This window comes from Dermochelys coriacea, chromosome 15 (genome assembly GCF_009764565.3).
Source record: "Dermochelys coriacea isolate rDerCor1 chromosome 15, rDerCor1.pri.v4, whole genome shotgun sequence".
NCBI classification, from domain to species: domain Eukaryota; kingdom Metazoa; phylum Chordata; order Testudines; family Dermochelyidae; genus Dermochelys; species Dermochelys coriacea.
The window spans coordinates 22,243,136-22,264,373 of record NC_050082.1 but is presented as its reverse complement, the minus strand read 5'-3'; the positions used below and the strand labels follow the sequence as shown (position 1 = coordinate 22,264,373).

The following is a 21,238-nucleotide window of genomic DNA, read 5'->3' as shown; positions in this document are numbered from 1 at the left end:
TGAATGCAGTTGTTTAAAACTGCCACTAATCCAAACCACGTAACCAACAGAACTGATATGTGGTATCTCTGTAAACTTTTCATTCTGATGATGGGCCTGGGGAAAGTGCTGACAAGGAGATGGAGCTGTTACCCTGGAAAGAGGTTTGCTCCGCTGCTTGCACTTAAGGTAGGCTGACATGTAGTCAATTAGAACATGAAAAAACACCCAAGTGGGTAAACAAAAATCCATAGCATCAGTGTAGCAATCCTGGAACGTTAAGGACCTAAAAGTAGCTCATCAGTCTAAGCACTAGGGTCCTGAAACTACTGTACTAATGATCTGCTGCTACTGCTCTTCTTAGCTCAGTATTGCAAGGGTCTGTGGTCTTTTTATAGAAGATTCTGGAGAAATTATTACAAATTAGCTTCTGAAAATGTACTCTTTGAAAAAGTATGTGTGTGAATAGGGAACAGTAGGGAAAAACATTGCATTTCATTAATTGGATATAGTTTCTTGTCTTCTGTTCTTCTAGGGCTCAAGCCTGTGAGGTTCTGAGTGTCTCCTGCCATGTTCTTAGCACCCTCAACTCCCACTGAAGTCTGGCAGTGGAGGATGCACAGCAAAGTTACACACTTCAGGATCTAGGCTCCAGTCTCATGTTAAACGTGGACTATGTATAAAACAATTCAGTGTCTGAACAGAGCAGTGACTAGAGCAGCTGAAGAAAGGACCGTGCTATTTACAGAGAGGTAGAGAGAAGGATGTGGCTAGAAGAATTGGCATATTGTCCAGGGCAGAGCTATTTGTTCCCATGGTTGTAATGTATATGTTCCCATTTACAATACCTTAATAACCATAATATGTATTCAAACTGTGAGCTTTTTGTATATTAGAGCAAAGCATGAAACCTTGGCCAAGGTTTTAAAATGTGATTAGTGATTTTGTGTGTCTTCATTTGGATTGGCCTGACTTTCAGACAGGGCTAACTGGCATCCTTTGAAAGTCAGGCCCCTTCAAGATGTCTCAGGTGGGACACCCTGGGCTTGAGGCATCCCATATCACTAATTACTTTATGAAATCTTGATCCCAGATCCTTCTTTCTTCTCAGTTTCTGACCCACAGTGGTGCATTTTTGCAGGCTTTTAAAAATAAGTGCTTTACCTTTTTATATTAAATTTTTCAGCTGATGATCTCAAAGGGACAGATTTTTAAAGGTATTTAGGTGCCTGAAGATAAAGCTAGAAGCCTAACACCCATTGGTTTCAATGGGAGTTAGGGTCCTGTCTGCTTTTGAAAATCCCCCTGGGCATTCATCTGCCTCTTTTTAAATACTTTTAAAAATCTGGGTCAAAGTTATTTACAAAGATTACCAGTGAGGCTTCATTGACTAGCTGTTTCTATTCTTATTTTCTAGGCAGGTAAACTGAGTTGCAGAGAAGTTGCTTGTGGTCAGTCACAGTGAGTCATTGTCAGAATCAAGAATAGAACTGAGGTGTGCCAACTCCCTCTCCCTCATTGTAAGCATCAGACCAAATCAGTTGTTGCTTTGGGTTTCCTCAGGAGCCGTGAAGTTTACCACAACAAGGCAGGCCTCACTGGAACCAAATGTCTTAAGAGCGATTTACAATAGGTAAATGTCATATAAAGACATTTTACATCTAGTGGCAGGAGGAAGGAAGTTGTGTGAATGATGCCTGACCTAGAACTTAGCTTTTTCAAAGCTCATCTGGTAACAAAGCCCTTTGCATCTGATATTGGAATTTCAGTTAACAATCTTTTCATTTAAACAATGAGGTAGGTAGTGTAAGTCTGATGGCCTTACCAAAGCAGACATGCCATAATGTCAGCATTAAGAATGGGAGCAATTTTTTGTAACTTTCATTGACCTTTGCACATACATGATTGTGCATACGCTTTTAAGGTCATCAACCAATCTGAAAAACAGTTTATAGATTTCACTCCTGAATGTCAGATGCAGTCTTTGGTTGACATATGCATCAGTTGCAAGAATGAGCAGGAGAAGGCAGGTTTGCAAATGAAAGGGCACTGCTAATTTCCATAGTCAAAAGGACAGGCAGATATAACCATATAACTAAACATAAATTGCAGTGTGTGGTCTGTCATGAAATGACACAAAATCAATTTATGGTGTTCACTTTTCTAATTCTATAAGTATTTGACTTTATTTCTGAATTAGGCACTAAAGACCCTCCTTTGCACTAGGGAAAAACTTTAAGTAATCTAATAACCATATTTATATTAAAAATAAATAAAGTCAGTGGTCTTGATTTAGCGCACAGGAATCAGTACCACTAGCCTCTGGAATAGTTCTACCCAAGGTCCATTTAGTTCATTATCCTCTGACAATAATTGGTATCCTATGCTTCAAAAGAGGGTGTATGAACTCCACGAGCAGATGTGGGATAATCTGTCCCCCTATGTTAGGTCTCATCCTGATCTCCCATAGCTAGAGCTTGGCTTAACCCTCAAAATGAGATTTAATATTCCTTCTAAAAATGTTGTTGTCATTATTTACAACTACTCTGGATATTCTTGGTATCAGTATAAATGTTCAATCCCTTTTTAAAAATCTTGTTAAATTCTTGGCCGCAATGACTTCCGGTGGCAATGAGTTCCACTGTTTAACTGCACATTGTGTGAATTCCCTTTCAGTTTTGAATTTCCCACCTTTTAATTTCATTGAAAGTCCTTGTTCTTGTGTTAAGAGATAGGGCGAACAGAAACTTCTGATCTACCTTCTTTTACATCCCTAGACATATCTGCTCGCCATTCTGTGATTGCTCTCTTTTCTTCTGCTGGAAAAGAAGAGAAGAGGAAAAAGTACTTCCTCTTTGTACAGTTGTTCAGGGGAGCAGCCCATGAATATCTGCTGATGTTCAATGTTGAGTTTGGCTTTAATAAGTCACACAAGATAATTTCCCCAAAGGATGCAGGAATTTTGGGGGGAAGTCTGGTGAAATTACACAACCCCCCATTCATCAATGTCCTTGCAATTTTCATTTCAAAGCAGGTGAAATGCTACATATTGAACAAAGAAAGTTAATTAATTTTCAGACTATTTTAATAAAATATGAAATGTGTTTGAAAATATCTAGATGTGCTATCTCCTGCCATCCCTTGTTGTAGCATCAGTGACTCCAGGCAAACAAGATTAAGTAAGGTTCAAGCTACATCTCCGCTTTAAAAAAATAAAAGGTCCTATTAGTTGCCAAGAGTATCTGCAGTCACATGCATGAATGTAGGGTATGAGATTTTGATACCAGATAGGGAACCATTACTAATATATCCTCATCACAGGACTTTGGTTCCCAGTTTCCTGAAGTCAGGATTCTTAATAGAGCTGAGCAAACAATTTGCGATCAATCATTTATGTGACAAAATGGTCCTCTCTTTCTGCCTATGTGATGTGCGTAAATGGATTGCAGTTTTCCCCAAATGTATTCAATATATGAATGATCTGACAGATTTGTTTTCACCTTTCTTTTTAACTGTAGGAACTAGTTGCAAACATTTTGTCACAAGGATGTGACTGGTCAAGTAAGTCATGTTGGTTGAGGTTTCTGTTCCCTGGCTGGATATGAAAGCACTTCTGGTGCATATAAATGTGTGAACTGAAAATCTGACTTGTAGAAATGGCCTGTCATGCAACTTTTCCAGTTCCCTTTCCTTGAATTTTCATAGTGTGTTTTTTTTTTTTTTTTAGGGCCAGAGAGGCCATTAGATCATCAAGTCTGACCTCCTGCCTAACGTTTCCAGAAAGTGAACACACAAGGGATGGGAGAACAATTAGGGTCATTATGAAATCAGTGTGAATATTTACAGGCACTTTCTGCAGTATTTGCTGAGTTCTAGTTGTAAAAGGAAGATTTCTGAGAGTTCCATACCTTCTACAGCCATTAAATATGCTGCCTTCTGTAGCAGAATAGTGGGAAAGGAGCAAGGAAATGTAGCCACTGACCTTTAGAGGGGAAGAGACCAGCTTTGTGGATTTAAAAATATCTTCTCAGCTTTTTTCCCCTTAATGTGTCTTTTTAGGTCTAGACTGTGTGATCTGCAGTGCGAGAAGTGGGCTGGGGATGGGGGACAGGGCACTGGCAGTATGGGGTACCATGGGGGGCAGGGGATGACAGTGCAGAGCGCCAGGCGAGAGGGAGTGGTGCAGGGGCAGTGTGGTGCATCAGGGGAGAGGGTGTGTGTGTGTGTGTGTGTGTGTGTGGTGGGGGTGGGGTGGGGGAGTGGATGCAGGTGGGGACAGTGCCGAGTGCCACAGGTGGACTGTTCTTTGGGGGGGCCATGCTGGGAGGCAGAGGCAGTACAGAGAGTCAGGGGAGTTAGTGCCACAAGACTCTTGGGTTGGCTTGGCCAATACAGAGTGGTGTGCTCTGCACCATCTATGAGGGGAGGCATAGGCTGCTATTTTCAGTGCCCCAGCTCAGCTTGCGGATTGGTGTGGAAGCAGAGAGAAGATGGCCGTTTCTCCCTCTTTCCTCCTCATTCCAGGTGATTTGCTCCCTGGGAGGATTATTATGAAATCTGCTATTGCCTGGGCCATGCAGGGTTCAGGAGAAGTCCTTGGCAAGGGTGGATTCCTTAGTCTTCTCATTGGCCTCCTCTCTCTGAGGGAAGAGGCAGATGTTTTCTTTGAAGGCTCAGTGGCACTTTAAACATCAGCCAGCAAGTGTGCTTGGTGGTTGGCCAATCCCCTCGCGCCCAGCATCCAAATCTGTAACTTCCTGTCCAAGGGAAAGTTATTTCAAAATTACCTCCATGCAGGATGCTTTTAAAATATCAGAGTTTTATGACCGCTCCATTGAAGCCAGTTCGTGGGGTTCAGTTCCATGTTTGATTCTTACCTTGATATCCAAGAGAGAAGAATCTAGATCAGAGTTCGTGGTTTGAGATCCAGTTTCAGCAATCTACATTGGTAGAATATAGGAATTTTAAGCTTGGGTGTCACACTGGAGCCGATGATGTGCATCAAACATTCATGTTTTGTGATCAGATGAAACCCTACTGTAGTGTATGGTACAAGAGGAAAATGTCTGAAACAGGATTGAAGAAGTTACGAGGCTGTTACAAAAAGACACAAGGGAGCAGTGATTTGCAAGCTTTAATTTTTGCTTTTGTCTAATTGTTTAGCTCAGTAGTTCCCAACATTTTCAATTTTGGGATTCCTGTTTCCATTCTGGGGCCCCTCTATGCCTAGCTGAGGCCCCTTTCCAGTTAGTAATATGGGAGGGCAAAGGGCTCACACAAAGTGCTGACACCTGTTTGCAAGTCCCATACTCTAACTAAAGATGCAGGATTGATCCTTACCTGTTTCCTCCCTTACTCCAACTTCCAGCTTCCTTCCCTGTTCCACAAGGCCTGTTTCAAATGTGAGCTTAGCTTATTTGATCCCAATGACATGGTGGTTTAGCCTTTTTCTCAAGGAATTTTTTAGATGAGATATCCAAAATTTAGATCTTGTATACACAAAAAGTGTACTGCTTTACTTATACTTATGAAAGTGATGTAGCTTCCCTAATATGGGTGCATTTATACAGGTATAGTGTGCTTATACCAGTATAGTTTATTTCTATATGGAAATAGAGCACCTTTATATTGATGTAACTGTGTCCACATTAGGGGCTGTAAATCACTTCCCTCACCTCCACCAACATAGCGCATGGGTACAGAAAACTGTGTATCTAGGCCTTATTGAAGTCTCAAGACAGACCTCTATTCCATAGCTCTTTGTGAGAACTCTTTTTCTCTTAATGGTTGAGCAAGAGTAGGTTAATATTGAGAAATTCATCCCTGACGTCTGACCACCACATCCAACTGTCATTATGAACTTGATTCCTAATTATTCTCTAAAAGGTAATTTTCCTTTTAGGGTATTCATGCTAATCTCCTTCTAACAAATAAATGAAAATGTGATCACTCTTTCAAGCAGAATAAAGCATGAACTTAATGGATGCTTCATTTAAATCGTGCATTAGAATATAAAATTCAGAAAAACTAGCCAGCGTGTTGAATAGATTCTCTGATCAGTTTAGGAACAGGAGACTGAGTCTGATCAGCAGCCACTCTAAAAAGTACATGTAGTCTGTTGATGATCAGTTATACTAGAGGCAAGTTTGAGGGCATGAAAGTTATTGGGGAGAGATGGAAGAGTACGAAAAAAACCTCTGAAATAATGGTCTATATGTGCAACTTCACAGGGTTAGGATTCAAAGTGAAGAGAACGTTTATAACCGATTTTTATCAGGTAGGAGAGGCTTGAAATTTCTATTAAAACAAAAAGGCAGTCCAGCTATCAGCACAAAATTATAGTACTCTATTATGTATGGCAGAACAGAAGGTGGAAACCATTAGACTACAATATAAAAGCATAGCATTTTCTTTTCTTTTTCTGTGCGCCAGTCTGTACAGATAGCTTTGCTGTTTACTTTGACACTATTATTTTTTATGTTTTTGGGGACTGAGATTCTTAAATGGGGAGCTGTGGTGGTCATGTTACTAGATACCAGGCTAAACCCTGCTCACTTCAGTCATGTGACTGATTTGGAGTGAAGGGAGTGTGAGCAAGGCCATAGAGATTCCGCCCATTTTGTGCCCCTGGAGCATAGAATCATAGAAGATTAGGGTTGGAAGAGACCTCAGGAAGTTATCTAGTCCAACCATCTGCTCAAAGCAGGACCAACCCCAACTAAATCAACCCAGCCAGGGCTTTGTCAAGCCAGTCAACCTCTAAGGATGGAGATTTCAGCACCTCCCTAGGTAACCCATTCCAGTGCTTTACCACCCTCTTAGTGAAATAGTTTTTCCTAATTTCCAACCTCCACCTCCCCCACTGCAACTTGAGACCAACTTGAGACCAACAGAGAAGAAGAGCTCTGTGTAGCTTGAAAGCTTGTCTTCTTCACTAGCAGAAGTTGGTCCAATAAAAGATACTACCTCACCCACCTTGTCTGTCTGTGCTATATTCCGCCCCCCACCCGCACACCTCCCCCCATAAGTCCCAGGCAACTTTCTTATTCTCCAAAGTTATTCACTCCTGCAGGGGTTGCTGGTGCCAATGTGCTTACATTATGCTCACTCAGTAGAACTGTAATGAAGTTGTCTACTTGTCAGCAGGAGTCATTTGCTGAAGTGACTGATATTGATTATGTATTACATGAAAACATTTAATTAGGTTTTACTAGATAATTAAAGTACTAGCAGACAGGCATGCTAAAAGGACAGTGAGCCTACTGCTTGGAAGAATCCTCCAGACATGGACCTTGGTTACAGGTTTCACTTCCTAGATGGAACTTCCATAAGTATTTGGTGGGGAGAGAGGGAGGTTCTACCCATTTCAGCCAACTCCAGGCCATATCTGGTGTCCTGATTATGTCTCTGATTCTCTCATATGTCTTGACTTTGATGGAACGCCACAAGGGGGTAAGAATCTACAAGGAAGGATCTTCTTACAGAATCAGGACTTATACGAGAGAACCTTGAGTAGATATCAAAGTCCCTAGGAGTGACTGTTGGCCATTCAGAGACTCTAGTGTAAAGATTTTAGGGCCCAATCCTCAACTGATATAAACTGGTAAAATGCTATAATGCCTTTGAAGCTGATGCAGCTCTACAAACACCTGGAAGATCATATGGCGATAAGAGCATGGATTTGCCAAGAACAAATCATGTCAAACCAACCCGATAGCCTTGTGAATGGGGGGAAGCGGTTGATGTGGTATATCTTGACTTTAGTAAGGCTTTTGATACTATCTCACATGACCTTCTCATACACAAACTAGGGAAATGCAGCCGAGATGGAGCTACTATAAGGTGGGTGCATAACTGGTTGGAAAACCATTGTTAGTGGTTCACGGTCAAGCTAAAAGGGCATATCGAGTGGGGTTCCTCAGGGATCAGTTCTGGGTCCAGTTCTGTTCAATATCTTCATCGGTGATTTAGATTATGATATAGAGAGTACACTTATAAAGTTTGCAGATGATACCAGGCTGGGAAGGGTTGCAAGTGCTTTGGAGGATAGGATTAAAATTCAAAATGATCTGGACAAACTGGAGAAATGGTCCGAAGTAAATAAGATGAAATTCAATAAGGACAAATGCAAAGTATTCCACTTGGGAAGGAACAATCAGTTGCAAATATACAAAATGGGGAATTGACAGGTTTCAGAGTAGCAGCCGTGTTAGTCTGTATTCGCAAAAAGAAAAGGAGTACTTGTGGCACCTTAGAGACTAACAAATTTATTAGAGCATAAGCTAAATGCATCCGATGAAGTGAGCTGTAGCTCACGAAAGCTTATGCTCTAATAAAAATGGGGAATGACTGCCTAGGAAAGAGTACTGTGGAAAGGGATCTGGGGGTCAGAGTGGATCACAAGCTAAATATGAATCAACAGTGTAACACTATTGCAAAAAAAGAAAACACCGTTCTGGGATGTATTAACAGGAGTGTTGTAAGCAAGACACGAGAAGTAATTCTTCTGCTCTACTCCGTGCTGATTAGGCCTCAATTGGAGTATTGTGCCCAGTTCTGGGTGCCACATTTCAGGAAAGAGATGTGGAAAATTGGAGAAAGTCCAGAGAAGAGCAACAAAAATGATTAAAGGTCTAGAAAACATGAACTATGAGGGAAGATTGGGGGGAAAAAAATGGGATTATTTAATCTGGAGAAGAGAAGACTGAGAGGGGACATAATAGTCTTCAAGTACATAAAAGGCTGTTACAAGGAGAAGGGAGGAAAATTTTTCATTAACCTCCGAGGATAGGACAAGAAGCAATGGGCTTAAATTGCAGCAAGGGCAGTTTAGGTTGGACCTTAGGAAAAATTTCTTAATTGTAAAGGTAGTTAATCACTAGAACAAATTGCCTAAGCAGGTTGTGGAATCTCCGTCTTTGGAAATTTTTAAGAGCAGGTTGGACAAATCCCTGTCAGGGATGATCTTGATAATAGAGTCCTGCCATCAGTGCAGGGGACTGGTCTAGATGTTCTCTCAAGGGCCCTTCCAGTCCTAAGATTCTGTTTACACCAGCTGAGGATTTGGCCCTCTGTGGCTTTAGTGTAAACACCTAACTTTGATTTGATAGCAGGCACTGTGGGCAGTTCCAAGAAATAAGTGCAGCAACACTTCTGAATTCCCACAGCAACAATAATGTAGACTCGAGTTATGAATATTGCACCTTCCCCAGGAACATCAGCCCCTCTCCCACTCCTGTATGTCTCAAAGCCCAAGGGTTTGCAGCATGTCCTGAAGGCTGAATAAATTTGGAATAGTTTGGAGAAAGGATGTGAATTCCAAAGGCAAGAGGCCCCCTTAGAAAACATGCTGTCAGCAGCCCCCCATCTCTTCTAAACCAAAGGGTTGATCACAGCAGAGTGCCCAGCTCCTGGGCATCCAAGATCAGCTATCAAGTTTGAAAACTGCACCTACCCACTTTGACACCAGTTTGTTATTTGTATTGCAACGGTACTTCAACCAGCTTTGATTCCCTCTTGTACTAGGACTGTACAAACACGTAGTGAAAGACACTCCTTGCCCCAAAGAGCTTACTGTCTAAGCAGCCAAGATAGATTGGAGGTGAAGGAGGGAAGCAAATTGCCCAAACTCATAGAATATCAGGGTTGGAAGGGACCTCGGGAGGTCATCTAGTCCAACCCCCTGCTCAAAGCAGGACCAATCCCCAGTTTTTGCCCCAGATCCCTAAATGACCCCCTCAAAGACTGGCCTGCTAAACCCAGGTTTGTGAGTTCAATGCTTAAACCACTGAGCTATCCTTCACACAGCTGATCACAGTCTCATCTGGGATTAGAACTCTGGTCTCTGGATTCTCAACTCAGTGCTCACCCCACTGAATCACCTTGCCTCTCCCAATGTGCCTCAGAGGGAAATGTCCAAGTTATCAAATCTGTACATCTTTCCATCAGCTGTCCTATTCCTTTTGCAGTTTTGGTCCGTCTAAGTAGAGTGAGTAGGCAGGGTTGTTGGTGAGAAAAAAAAATCACCTACTATTGGCCTCAATAGACATCTAATTGACAATTATTAAAACAGCCAAATCAAATTTTGATTAAAAAAAAAAAATTGCTCAGCTGAGGCCCTGCCTGCCGGAACCTTGGCACCCGTTTTTATTACTGATGTTATAGACACGACACTCTTGTGTGTGCTAGATCTCACACACCGGGGTGCATATACATTAGAGAGTTGAGATTTTATAGCTATACATATATTACACACACAGGGGTGTCTTTAGCATGATGCATCTGTAGCCCTGAAAATAGGACATACCAGCACAACCTTAAACTATAGAGGTGCAAACCATGCTAGCCCACGACAGCTTATGCCCAGATAAATTTGTTAGTCTCTAAGGTGCCACAAGGACTCCTTGCTGTTCATACTGCTAGAATTAGTGACCCAGAAACAAGGTTTCTGGAGCGTGGAAGGAAGGCGGGAGAAATGTTTGTCATTTCTTTTGAAAAGCAATCTGTAGAGCAGTCTCTCTTTGGCTGTAGAACAGAAACTAACTTTGATCTGCTAGCCAGTGTTCCTACAGTGAAAGTGATTAGCAGGATTTCAAGAGCTATGGGTGAGTGGAACTTACCAATGTACTGAATGCCTTGGGCATGCTGTGATTAAACAGAGACTAAAAAGGCAGAAAAAAGTTTATAAGAAGGTAGAGTAGATGGGAAAGAAAAGGACTCTCTACCAATTTATGAATGAACTTTTTGTGTTTTTGTTTTTGTTTTCTTGTCGCCTTCAAGGCTTGTGCAAAGATGTAGTAGTTTATTGATAGGTTTCAGAGTAGCAGCTGTGTTGGTCTGTATCTGCAAAAAGAAAAGGAGTGCTTGTGACACCTTACTAACGAGCCTCTGATAGTGTAGTTGATGTGATTAGGCCCTATGATAGTGTCCCCTGAATAGATATGTGGACAGAGTAGCAGCCGTGTTAGTCTGTATTCGCAAAAAGAAAAGGAGTACTTGTGGCACCTTAGAGACTAACAAATTTATTTGGGCATAAGCTTTCGTGAGCTACAGCTCACTTCATCGGATATTTCACAAAGTTTAACTCTTTGCCGGGGGAGTGTGACAGGTATGACCAGCAAATACTAACCTGTAGTGCTAATATGTCCTGACATCCCTCAGAAGTCTGCTGCGGGAGATGACTTCAGTGCCAAGTGGCTCAGGCAGTGAAAATATGTTTTACTTACTGGAGGAATTTTGTTGGCGTGAGATCTTTGTTTTTAGAAGGCCCATTTGTCACTACTGGCTGCCAACTGTGACCATAGCTACAATGACCAAAAACATACCAGCTGTGGAGATATCTGAGAAATACAGTAACAGCAGCAGTTCCAGGGTCTGTGACACTTGAAGGAGGAATGTCAGAGATTTGGCTATAATAAGCATTAGCGGTTCAAAGAAAAGGAGTACTTGTGGCACCATAAAGACTAAAAATTTATCAGAGCATAAACTTTCGTGAGCTACAGCTCAGCGGCTTACTAATGGAATACAATGCTGTTCACTTCTAAGCTATCGGTTCCAATCGGATACCGGGCAGATAGTGACTAAAATCTCATTGATTATTTTTTGGAAGTTTTTCTTAAGAAATGGTGATTTCAGGCTGATTTCTAGTAGACCTATTCCTGCACTGGAATTTACATCTTGTTTGGAGACTCATCAAACAGATCAGGAATTAAACAGCCATGGAGAATTAGCTGCACTTTTTCCATCTAGGCCAGGGTAGAGTTCTCAATATGTTTCAGAGTAGCAGCCTCAGATGCTTTCTGATGAAGTGAGCTGTAGCTCACGAAAGCTTATGCTCAAATAAATTTTAGTCTCTAAGGTGCCACAAGTCGTCCTTTTCTTTTTTTCTCAATATGTGTTTCTCCAAATGAAGCAAACTCCTCTTCTGTGATGTCAGTGTATCCTATTTCAACTTGATATTTTGCTGTATCTTCATCACATTGCGTCAAAAGCATTTTTGCAGTGCGGTGCTGCCATATGGTGAACCCTGAAAATGGATGGGGAGAAGCAGTGGGTCTGGGATATGGGATCATCTTGAGGAAACGGGTTGTCCCAGAAAACAGGATGGATGGCAACCTTACAAGGCACATTGATGACAAACATTGCAATCAGTTTGGGAAGCAGTGTAGTTCAGGAACTCGTGGGTGTTTTTTGTTTTGTTTTGTTTTTAATCCTGGCTGCAACACAGACTTCATTGGTGGCCCTGGGCAAAAGTCACTGAATTGTACTGCTTCCGTTTCCCCGTCTATAAATTGGAGATAATGATGAATGTTATGAGGATTAATTAGTGGATGTACAGCATTTAAATTAAATCTAGACAAATGTATCATGCTGAAGACCTGTGTGTGTGTGTGTGTGTATGTGTGTGTGTATATATATAAATATATTGTGTATATGTAATGAAATGTATAAAATACCGGGCAGGATTAATGCCTACATTTTCTGCCATGCATGTGACATACAGAAGAATCCAGCGTTTAACTGTAATAGTTTTTCCATCATAACTAATTGAACAATAATGTGGCAGATGGCTCCATTAGAGTCAAGAGAAACTTTTTATTTTGAACCTGTACATTGCTTTTGGCCTAGTCCATGAAGCTCCAGGTTACTAACTTTTTTTATTATTATTATTAATAGTGACAGATTGTCGAGGGGTCTTGGACAATATACAGAGATTTTCTTCATTACCAACCTATCTACCTGTGAGCTATCGGATCTTCAGTGCTGAAACTTCCTTTTTTCTTAAAGAAGCCAATCAAGATTTCATGAGAAACTCCAGTTTGCAATCTCGGGTGGAGTCCTTTTTCCCATACAAAGCCAAGAGGCCACCTGTATTAAATGCCAGCTATGGACCTTTTTCCGCTGAAAAAGCGGTGCCCCATGACCTACTGTTAACCTCAAACTTTTTTGGATCCACCAGCAAGTTTACTTTTAACTGGAGACTTAAATCCTGCATCATGAGCGACAAAATTTACCTGAGCAAGCCCAAAGTCCAGATCCTTTTCTACATTATGGGCAGGGACTGGGATGACTACAGTACCACAGAGAGGCTGCCTTGCCTGCGGGTGTTTGCCTTCCGCGAAACGAGGGAAGTCCGAGGCAGCTGCAGGCTGAAGGGGGATCTGGGATTGTGCGTGGCAGAGCTGGAACTCTTGCCGAGCTGGTTTAACCCCCCAACGGTGGTGGCCGGCCGCAAGAAAGTGACGGATCAGTCAGAAGGGAGCCCTGTGGAACTTTACTACACCATCCAGCCGGGGGATGAGACCGGGGAGTGCACCACTGAGGATGTGAGGAAGGGGAATGCCATTCGGCCAGGGAAGGATGGTATGGACGAGACCATGTCCCGCTTGCAGAGGATTGGCTCTGTGAACCTCTATCGAGCCCCAGAGAGTTCTCGGCTGACAGAGCTGAGGCTGGACGGTAATGTTGTCATTTGGCTGCCATCGAAGCCGGTCAAACAAGGAGAAGTTGTGAATGTCTTTGTGACTCTGGCTAACAATTCCACCGTGGAACAGTTCGTACTGAGGTACGGTAGGTTGGTTTTGCCTCTGTTTCTCTGTCAGTAGCAAACGCTGATGTAAAGGGGGAGTAGCCTAAGCTAGTTGGTGGGGTGGACTCATATTTACAACTGTTTCCTAATTGCAACCCACTTCTCATCTATCTTCCCTCCAGACAGAAAGGACATTAAAGAGATCCTCACTAGGATTCCACACCCCTAAAACATACCAGGATTCTACAATGAATGCCCAATTCACAATAGGGGTGCTCCCTACTCTGGCCATTGCTGTGGCACGATGGACAGTGATGCATCACAGTAACTGAAATGACCATCATGAAAATATACTCCTGAACTTTTAATGCGTAGTAGCAGGGTCCACATGGCCAGTTGGGGCATAGAGTATGACTCTATAGCATATTAGATTGCTGTCTTGCCACTCACTAAATCGCCATGTAGGCAAGCCCATAGAATACCAGGGTTGGAAGGGACTTCAGGAGGTCATCTAGTCCAACCCCCTGCTCAAAGCAGGACCAATCCCCAACTAAATCATCCTAGCCAGAGCTTTGTCAAGCCTGACCTTAAAAGGAAAGGAGAATTCACCACCTCCCTAAGTAACCCATTCCTAGTGAAAAAGTTTTTCCTAATATCCAACCTAAACTTCCCCACTGCAACTTGAGACCATTACTCCTTGTTCTGTCATCTGCTACCACTGAGAAGAGTCTAGATCCATCCTCTTTGGAACCCCCTTTCAGGTAGTTGAAAGCAGCTATCAAATCCCCCCTCATTCTTCTCTTCTGCAAACTAAGCAGAATCGGCCTCCCCTCCGCCTTTCCTTGCTCCCTGCCGTTCCCACCCCTCTCCCCCACCCAGGCACAATGTTTAAATGTAGCAAAATACCTAGCACAGTAAACTTCATTTACTTGCCTTTGCTGCAAATGACCTGACACAGCTTTGCCTTCCCACACAATGGCTTTGTCATGAGAACTTCAAGGCTCCATCCTTTTACTTTATTTAAGCAGCAGTTTTTTGGGCTGCACACTTACCTGTTTGTTCGGTCTTATTTTAATATGTTTGATGTTGCTATTGGTTTTAAGGGACATTAAGTTCATTATTTGGAAAAGGAATGACAAAGGCAGTACATAGGAACATAAGCATTGCCATAGTGAATCAGAACAAAAGTCAATGTGTTTCCTTCCTATTTGATATGTTAGCAATTTTCCTACCAACCAGATGCCAATCTTCTAAGGGTGAAAAAGACCAACAAACTCATTAATCACCAAAATATTTGATGGATCTCCTTTCCTGTTACCAGGCTTTACATTCAAGAGAAATTTCAATAGTGATAAGCAACAATTGTTCTTTTAAAGCCTCAAGCAGCCAGAGTTTCTCATAGAATTCTGCACATGAAAGTGTTTTTATGTCGAAGGCTCATATGAATTAGATGAATACATAGTTGACAACTGCTGACAAGAATAGCCTGTAGGGAAGGAAGTGTCGCTTGGAAGATAAAAGGCTCTTATTAAAACAGGGGAATTTTAGGAATCCCAGAAGCGTTCTGATATTTGTAGCTTTGGTTTAGTTGGTGAGATACTCTGCAGGCTACCTGTTTACTGAGTGGAACCTCTGAGTTAGAAGAAGCTTTTTCTGTCTCTGCTGCTTTTTTATTTAAAATCATTATTCACAAGCAGTGAAGACAAGATGTGTTCCTTATAGCAAGCATAGCTGAGATGAAAGAAGCAATCCAAAGGAGGCAAATGTGGTGTGTTGTTTTTGTGTGGGAAGGGATATCCCTTTGAAATGTATGTGTCGCTGCCTTTTATCTCCCTGAAAAGTGTGTTAGAGATAGACACCCTCATTGAAATCTGATGATATACTTCTTAGCTCAGGAAGGATTCAGATTGTCTGCGCGTGGATGCTGTTTATGTGCCCAGTGGTATAATAGCCAGAAATGGAAAGAGCAGATATCAGAGGTTGCCTGTTTCACCCGCTGTAATAGACAAGATTGGTTGTTTGATGATGATTTTCAGAACAGGTTGTACTTAGAGCTGGTGAATTTTTTCGGATAAATCTTTTCCTCCCCACAGAAGAATGCAGATGCAGGTTGACCGAAACATTTGGCAAATTTGGGTCGAATTCGCCAAATTGTTTTGATAGGTGGTGGGAATTTAAAAACAAATCTTTGGCCACTGAACTGAAAACTCAGTTATTTGCATAGCACTAGTTATACTGGTTGGGGGTTTTTTTTGTTGTTTTTTTAATAAGGTGAATAATCATACATGCCCAATATCCATCTTAACCATGCTAACACACAGGTGAGCTGGATTGGTTCCCAGAAATGAATTTGTCAGTGCTCAGCTCAGGCCCAAAGCCTTGGCAAGAGCTGGCCCCTGGTCTGCCAGCATCACACCCACCATCAGAATTTATAACCTGTATATTTGCTTGGCCCGGGTGCCTGAGAGTTCTGGCATGTGAGCAGTATCCTCAGGGAGTGGCTCCATGGATGGAACTGAGGGACCCAGGTGAGCCCACTGGCTCTGTGGCACGAGGCAGGGTGGCCTGAACCATTAGAGCTGGACTGCTCAAAGGATGAGCCAGTGGACGAGGGTAGAGCAGGGAAAGTCCTTGTGCTGTTTCAGGTCCTGCAGCATCCTGTGGAATGCAGAGTTAAATTGCTCTGGAAGGGAGGGGCAGCCCGGAGAGATCTTGGTCAGACCTCCTGTCTGGCTTGGGCCCAGACTCGGTGACGTGGAGGGAGAGTTGAGGCAGGCCGATATCCGCAAGGGGCAGCACCTTGGGAGCCGGGGAGCGACACTAGCCTGCGTTCTTTCTCCAGCCTGCAGGACACCAAATCCAGGTGGGAGGCGAAACAGCCATCCAAGCCATTCTTCTACTCAGTGGAGAACGGAGGCAGGTGGGGCTGAAGGAATTGCTCCATACAGTTATTTTTGTTCAGGTGTCAGGTGGAAGCTTGGGGTAGCTACAGGAGAGTAGCCCTGTGGAAGGGAGCAGGGCCTTGTCTTAGCCTCTCATAGAACACCAGAATATGAAGTGACGGGTGATATTCGCTGGTGAAAAATAATGTGACACTATCTCCTGGGGCATAAACTATGTGGCCCAGTCTGTCAGCTGCTAAGATTTCTCTCTCTTGCGTTTACTGAATGGCAGGTGAGGCCAGGTTCGACTCTGTTTCCTGGGTGTAAATCCATTGATTTCAGTAGTGGTACATGAATGTATCTGAGAGGAAAGTTTGGCCCAGGCCTCTATGGGCTGCCTATGTCCTTTTTAAAAAAAAACAAAAAACAAAAAAAAAAAAAACCTGGAAAATGGCCAGTGCGTATGTTAAGGCTGCCTACAGGCTGCTTTAACCTTCTCTGTGTCCATTTGCCTGGTGACGTAGATGCTGTACATGGGTTCCTGCCAAAGCAAACACTACATCCGATGACACGCATTCACATTCAATCATCCTAAAGAAACACACACTGCATGTTGTCCCAGGGCATAGCATATTTGTTTATTTCTTGGGTTTTTTGTACATTATTCGCTGAGTTTTTCAAACACCCAGCACTGAGGGAAACTGTTTGTGATCGTTGCTGGATGGTGGTAGGCGGGAGGGGGGAATAGCCACAAATCATCTTTGGCAAAAGTAAAGTAAATTGGTCTAAATGACTTCATTGCCACAAATCACTGGAAATGAAACTATGTTCTTAAACTGTATCTTAATTCAGAATCCTGTTACTATATTTGTAAATTTATCAACCCCAGAACGGCAATACAGTCAAAGAAAATGACTAATGTGGCATGGAGTGAAATGTATTATGCAGGGTAATATATTAACGTGGTAGAAACGTTGCTCAACTGTACGGAGAAGCAAGGCCCTTTTTAAACTTACCGAGCACATGGTGACATTGTTAAAGAACATCACTGACGGCAGATCAAGGTGCTATTCACAGCTCTGCCACTGATCGGTCGGGTGACCTTGGCCAACTCACTTAGTAGCCCTGTGCCTTGATTTCCCCTGTCTGTAAAATGGGGGTTGTGAGGCTTAGTTCATTCATGTTCCCAAAACACTTTGAGCTCCTCTGACGGAAAGTTGTTCCCAGAATGCAAGACTTGGTGAGAGGAGCAGAAGAAATAATTGAATGAAAGATAGACTCACCTGTCAGTCCGTGCACTCCTTCATAGGGAAGCGAGACAGAGTCACAAAAAGAAAAATAAATTTATTTGAGCATAAGCCTTTGATAAAGTGAGCTGTAGCTCATGAAAGCTTATGCTCAAATAAATTTGTTAGTCTCTAAGGTGCCACAAGTACTCCTTTTCTTTTTGCGAATACAAACACGGCTGCTACTCTGAAACCTATCAAAAAGAGAAATGAGTCACACCTAATGCTAACTGTTAGTAAGGAAAATTCTTGGTTCCTATAGCTGTTGAGATAACATTGTGGGCATGGGAGATAAGCAGAGTAGGTGTTGTATCACTTTACATAGGTAAAAAGAAAAGGAGTACTTGTGGCACCTTAGAGACTAACAAATTTATTTGAGCATAAGCTTTCATGAGCTACAGCTCACTTCATCGGATGCATCAGCTGTAGCTCACGAAAGCTTATGCTCAAATAAATTTGTTAGTCTCTAAGGTGCCACAAGTACTCCTTTTCTTTTTGCGAATACAGACTAACACGGCTGCTACTCTGAAACTTTACATAGGTAGTCCACCTGTAACAGCCAGAAAGGCCAGAGTGTAGCATTAACCCGCATCTCATTGCTCTTCCACTTGCTTTCTGGGGCTGGTGTAAATCGGCATAGCAGGGTCGACTCCCACACAGCTATCCCGACTGATACTGGCGGAGGGTTTGTGTTGAACTTTCTATATAAAAGCCTTCGTGTGAGCTATTGCTGGGTGTATTGTATACGGGGAGTAGATTGTGAAGTCTTAGAGCATGGACCTTTTCTTCTACATGCTTGTAAATTTACAGTACTCTGCAAACAGGAAAAAAAATCATAACAGCAAAAAAGAGAGGCTATTCTAAGGGGATTAACTGTAAAAATGTACAAGTGTCTGTGTGTGCTCTGGCTAGAGAATTTGGATGCTCTGTTTTTATCAGTGGTATTGGGACATGGGCGACCAAATATGTTAAGTTGCTTTGAAAATCTTAGCCTGTGTATGGTGGTGGTTTTGTTCTATAGCTCTAAATACGCTTCCAGTGACTGCACTTTTAAAGGGTCCTTCCATCTGTTTTTCATCTTGTGTGGTGCCACATTTGATCTGGCAGAGGCTAAACAGCAGCAGGTCAAAGCATTAAAGCTAGGAACATTAATGTTTTGTGCTACCTTGCTAGGCAGCAGCTAATCTCTAACTTGCTGTAGAAGGTGCTGAACGACCGGCTAACCCGCTTTACAGAAGGCACTGAGCAGGATAAGTATATGGAAAGGAGATGAAGTTATCTGCCCTGATTAGAAAAACTTGACTGGTTCTTTCCCACTTAAGATAGCTAATTATGGGTCTTTCAGTGCAATTTTCATTCCACCTGAACGGTTGCAGTGTTATTGAATTACCTGTTTCCAGCAAACAAGTCAACACAGGACAATGGATAATTAGCAGTGATAATAAATCTACAGATTGGAAGAGGGATAAAGGATAAATGCAGTGAGGAAAGCTATTAAACAGATCAGCTAAGGCAGCTTTGTATGTCAGTTCCTAAAGAGTATTGACAGCACGGCTGTATCAGACAGGATCGAGGATGCTGATGGAGTTACTAATAGCTAAAAACCTACACACACACTAGCACTGAAGTGTGGCTATAACCAGAAACGCTGTATGAGTTGAATTTCTTGTATATTTTGAAGTATCTTGAAATTCTGGAGTGAATTATCCAAACCCACTAAACAAAAATTGGTTTCCTGAAGTGGAATCTTTTGGAAGCTTTTGGAATCTAAAAACAAAAGCCCCCCGCTTCCCCCCCACACTGAAGTACACACAGTACTTTAATCTCTCTTAATTTGAAATACAACATAGCACAGAGAGGAGGGATGGGGCGGGGGGGAAGAGTTCTCTTTTGTTTGTCCGTGTGTGTTTTCAGATGTGAATCACATCAAAACATTTTCCTGTTCCCATGCAGCTCTACGGTACTTAAATATTTAAAAGTGATTTCACTATTGTTAGGAAACATCTAAGCATAAAAGCAATTCAGTCCACATCTGGAGAGAAAAGAGCTTGAAGCCTTAGGACTTGCTTCCATCGGCTTTATTATTTCATGTTCCATTTTCAATTGTAAAGGAGATCTCAACTTCCATATTCCAGACCCACAGCTTTAGCTATTACGCTAATGTGAAAAGAAAACTGACATGACCTCTGAAAACAAAGGTTTCAGAGTAGCAGCCGTGTTAGTCTGTATTCGCAAAAAGAAAAGGAGTACTTGTGGCACCTTAGAGACTAACAAATTTATTAGAGCATAAGCTTTCGTGAGCTACAGCTCACTTCATCGGATGCATTTTTTCCACCAAATGCATCCGATGAAGTGAGCTGTAGCTCACGAAAGCTTATGCTCTAATAAATTTGTTAGTCTCTAAGGTGCCACAAGTACTCCTTTTCTTTCTGAAAACAAAGTTTCCTTTTGCTCTGGAATTAGACCTTCCCTTTAGAGTGGCATTTTGTGTTCTGAGGATCAAAGAGAACATCTTTCTCTGGTGCCTGGCTAACTCTTAGGGATAGTTGGTCTACTCTAGAAGCACTACAGTTGTAGCACATCTCGTGAAGACGCTCTATGCCGAGGGGAGAGAGCTCTCCTATCGGCATAATAAATCCACCTCTGTGAGAGGCTGTAACTATGTTGGCAGGAGAAACTCTCCCACTGGCACAGCATTGTCCACACCGGTGTTTAGGTCTATGTAACTTTCATCACTTGGGGGAGTGGCTTATTCATACCCCTGAGCGACGTGAGTTACAGCAAAGTAAGTGGTGGTGTAGACATGGCCTTACTGTATAAGAAATATGTTTTGTGTTGTGTGTAGGGCGGGGCCCTCTATCACATACACCCTGGTCTATGAAAAGGGATAGTGTGAGCTGCCATTTGTTCCAATTTTGGGGATATCCTCTCTCCATTCAAACTTCCATTGTAAACAGATACCATGAAGCAATGTAGCACTTTGAACAGGAATTACCTAAGCTGCTCAAAACGAGGTTATGGGTACACAGAGAAGATATTGGAAGAACTTTTTAAGCAATAAAGTTATTAACCAAAGCTGGAAGATTATAATAGTTTGGTCAATGTTCAATATGGTCCCCCCCGAGAGGATCTCAAGTGTGAGCCTGTGATCAAAGTCTCTCAGGAGCTAAGTGGGCTCTGAGCTGGTCCCAAGTGACGTCCAAGAGAGTCTTTCTATTGACTTCAGGGGGCATTGGATCAAGCTCCTAAAGTATGCACTGTGCCAGAGTCAATGGGTTAGGTCAGTTTTCCCTGTGTCCCTTGCAAAACCTGGCCAGGTCTATGATTTATTGCTCCTGGAATCATGTAGAAGGATGTGTATATTTCATTGTTCAATGTCCACCACAGTGGGGCCCTGATCAATGATTGGGGGCTTTGTATGTCCCTGTAGTACAAACCGATAATAATTCAGCTGCGTAAAGATCATGAAAAATGATTTGCAGAGGAGCTTAATAAGGGAAGACTGGGAGAGTGGTTCAGTGGGTACTGAATAATGGGACTGGAGTCAAGAATCCTGAGTCCTA

General features: G+C 42.4%; 1 protein-coding gene across 3 annotated transcripts in view; it reads left to right on the top strand.

The window, feature by feature from the left end:
• Positions 1-21,238, top strand: part of TMEM132C (transmembrane protein 132C) — a 301,428-nt gene that overhangs the window by 79,253 nt on the left and 200,937 nt on the right. For 2 of the 3 annotated variants that reach the window (XM_038373834.2, XM_043498134.1), the window contains exon 2: positions 12,655-13,543. The exons of the other annotated variant lie outside the window; for it this stretch is intronic. In XM_038373834.2, coding sequence (XP_038229762.1) covers positions 12,655-13,543 — 889 coding nt within the window. The remainder of the gene's footprint in view (positions 1-12,654; positions 13,544-21,238) is intronic. 3 annotated transcript variants of the gene reach the window in all.